Here is a 3552-nt window from a genome sequence, read left to right on the forward strand (position 1 = left end):
GAACAGGGGGGCTGGTTTGCCAGCCCCCAGCTCATCCCCATCATTGCAGAGCTGCACAGCCTCCCCTTCACCCCCTGTCCCCAGTTCTGCTCCTCCCTCAGCAGCAGCTGCTCAACCCCACATCTCTGTTCTGCACATGCAAAACAGGGCTCCTCGGGCTTGGCCTTTTATGGGTGTTTTGAAGGTCAGGTGAAATGGGGAAAAACCCCTGAGGATGTTAGTGCCTTTTCAACTGTTTTTTACCAAAAGGGGTGATTTGCAATGCTGGCTTTTTTTTTTTTTTTTTCTGTGGTGCATGAAAAGGGGTCCAAGACCTGTCAAACTCATCCTCGTGGGCACTCAGCACCTCACACAGAGGCCACAGCTTACAGGTCTCAGCCTCAGGGCAACGTGGGCTCCTCGGAGAAGACAAAATCCCCACCACTGGCTCTGCTGAGCTGTGATCCGCTCTGTTCAGCGAGGCTTTTCTGGGCTAAAAGTAGAGTAAAATCACAGTCCTTGCTCCAGCAACGCCAGTCCTTCAGTGGCTACACCAGTGAAACACTGGCCTTGGGTTTCGCTGCCTTGGTGGGACAGTGGCTCTGGCTGGGAGTCGTGGCCTTGCTGCTGGCAGTCGCCTTCCACGTGTGGGTTTGGAGTAGAAACCACCATATCACCCTGAGCTCCTGTTTCCAGTAGTCCTCTCCCATCCTAGCTCAGTTGTTTTTTAATGGGACTAGAGCTACTGAGCTCTAGCTGAGCCCCACATCACCTACCAGCTTCCTCAAACTGAGCAGTACTCCAGCTCAGCATCTCCTCTCTGCCAGTCCAGTCTGGTGTGCCTAAACCTCTTGCATCCCTCAAGAAATCCCTAGACCAAAGAGGCTGCTGTGACCCCATGGGGCAAGCTCTGAGCATGCCCCTGCCACACACCAGCTCCTGCAGCTGCGGGGTCTGTGCTGAGGAAACCAGCCACGCTCCTGTTGACTTTTCCTTTCCAGGTGTTGCAAGAAGAGGTCTGTCTTAGACACCTCCCCAGGGAACATCGCCCCACAAACTTCAAGCTCAGGATTAAACAGACGGAGGAGGGGAAGGAACCATGTTCCAGGCCACGGGACCCGCCAGCCCACCCCCAGCTCATGTACGTAGTGGTTTGCATGGGAATGCTGAATGGGTTTCGCTTCTCGGGGATGGAGGGTTGTGTATTCCAGACCTGACATTTTAGGGTGATCAAAGGCACAGTCACTGCTACTCAAACAACAAAACGGGGTCAGGAACGTTCCAGCAGAAGGTGCTGTTTGCTGAGCACACTGCTGCAGCAGCGTCCAGGCTCTGGGTCGCACGGAGCTGCTCCCCCTGCTCTCCCCTGAGCTGCACTCTGTTTGTTTGTGTTTCCATGGCTGTCTGCAAGCCCAGTTGAGAGCAGGCGAGCTGCTCGGGATCGGAGCGATCGGAGATGGAAAAACATAAAGGCTCAAGAACATCTCCTGCTGGGACAGGATATGGCCCTCCCCTGAGGGAGGATATATCAGATATGAAATAGATACTGTGCCTGATCGGAGCCAGAAGGCTGCCGAGAAGTGATGAGCAACAGTGGATCGCCCGTAGCCTTGGGAACGGATGTGTTCCTGCTCCAGAGAGGCAGCGTCTTCCTCAGCTCTGGTCAGCTGAGCTTGGCAAGAGAGCAGTAAACCCTAACCCCAGGAGAGCACCTGCGGTTGGGTTATCAGTGCCAAGGGATGCAACTGGTTTTACACGGCCCGAGGCTCCTCGCTGCCCGTGTCCCTCTGTTGACTTTGGCTTGTTCTTCCAGCCTTGTGGGAGGGAGAGAAAAATCACGTCCCTGACCTCAGTCAGTGAGAGCAGCTGGGAAACGTCTGAAGAGGCAGCTCGGCGAAGTGAGAGTTTCCTGTGCGTGTCTTAGACAAACTGTTTCCAAAAATACAAAGGAGAAACGATGGGGAAGGACAAAGCGGGAGGAACGGGGGTGGAAGAACAGCCCGAGGGGAGAGAAAGGGGCAGTGCTGGCCAGCAGAGCCAGAGCAGCAGCGAGGGGAAGGACAAGGGGACAGCCAGGTGACGTTTTGGGGTCACACCACCCCGGCTGTGGAGCAGACAATGCAGAGGGTGAGCTGGTCTGTTGGAATGGGGTTCTGGCAGGTCCACCTTGCCAAAGGTGTGCTGCAGGGGGGCTGGAAGCAGAGGGGAGCGTTTTCAGCAGTGCTGAGGTGGGCTGAGAGACGTGCAGGTGGCTGGCTGGCACCCAGTGGGTGCTTGTGCAAACAGGCAGCTTGGGGAGGGTGCTGGGCTGTGGGGCAAGGGTGGGGGGGAGCAGGAGGTGATTTGGGAGGAGATGAGTTGTTGCAGCTGCAGATGGGAGAGTGTGCAGGGACCCTGCTCCGAGAGCCTGCAGCTGCAAGGTCTGAGGAGCACCATGGAGAACACCATGGAGAGAATCCTCAGCCACGGAGCACATCTTCAGCTGTGGCTGTGCCCCGCTGCCCCCCTGCCCTCCCCACACACACACGGAGCCCGTGGGGACTCAGGAGCCTTTCTGGTCTCGCCTGCAGCGTTTCCTGTGCGGCGCAGCAGCACCAAGGGCTGATAACAGGGCTAGAGAGGAACTCAGCAGCAAAACATCCGCTGAGGGGGGCCCGGCACGACGTGCTCCCCGAGAGCGAGGGGCACCCCAGCTACGTCCTGGGGGCACGGGCAGCTTGGTGCCCTCCGCCTGCAGGCACACCCACGCTGGCAGGATTGCTGGAGCCCTGTGCACCTCTGGCATGAGAAGGGTTAATCACCACTCTGCAGCTCTGCGGGGTCAGTGGCTGTGGTGGGAAGGAGCAGGACAGCTCGAAGCTGTTAGGAGGTGCCTAAGCCAGCAGGTGACACGTTTGGGTGCAGGTCACAGAGGGGGTTTTGCCAGGGGCTGGGGCTGCAGCAGCTTGGTAAAGCCCTTCTCCTGTGTCCCAGGCAGAGGCCCCAGTGAGCAGTGCTGGAGGAGAGCTGGTCCTGTGCCCCACGGCCTTGCACAGCTCCTTCTCTGCAATACCTACATATCTTTCTTCTGTTTTCCTCTTCTCCTCTCTTTGGGAAAAGCACCACAGCAGAGGGCATAACTGGCACCTGAGGACCTGAAGGAGGTCATGGTCTCTGGTGGGGAGTCCAGAGATGGGCACCTCGTGTTGGTGACAGCCAGGCAGAGGCTGCTGATGTACCCCAAGGTCCTGCAGCTCAGCTGCCTGTACCCATCCTCTGCCGCTCCTCCTGAGGCACAACTCAGTGTGAACCTGTCAGGCCAGGCTCTCATTTTGATTTTTCTTCTCCTTCCCTCCTTAGGAGGCAAAAAACAACTCAGGAGGCAGCACAGTTCAGCGCTCCAAGGTACCTGCAGCTTTACCACATCCTACTGATTCATGGCGAGGGGGGAGTCCCAGCATGGTGGGGTTGGAAGGGACCTCTGGGGATCACCTCATCCACCCCCCCTGTTCCAGCAGCTCACCCACAGCAGGGTGCCCAGGGTCACAGCCAGGCAGGTTCGGAACCTCTACAGAGCAAGAGACTACACACACT

The 3552-nt window shown here is 57.5% G+C and overlaps 1 protein-coding gene across 1 annotated transcript in view; it reads left to right on the top strand.

Moving 5' to 3' along the window:
• Positions 1-1078: 1078 nt before the first annotated feature.
• The window catches only part of LIMD2 (LIM domain containing 2), a 3890-nt gene continuing 1416 nt past the window's right edge, over positions 1079-3552 (top strand). Inside the window, exons 1-2 of the mRNA XM_008946305.1 lie at positions 1079-1120; positions 3319-3363. Coding sequence (XP_008944553.1) covers positions 1079-1120; positions 3319-3363 — 87 coding nt within the window. The remainder of the gene's footprint in view (positions 1121-3318; positions 3364-3552) is intronic.

Source organism: Merops nubicus, unplaced genomic scaffold (genome assembly GCF_000691845.1).
Source record: "Merops nubicus isolate BGI_N331 unplaced genomic scaffold, ASM69184v1 scaffold1068, whole genome shotgun sequence".
Taxonomy (NCBI): Eukaryota; Metazoa; Chordata; class Aves; order Coraciiformes; family Meropidae; genus Merops; species Merops nubicus.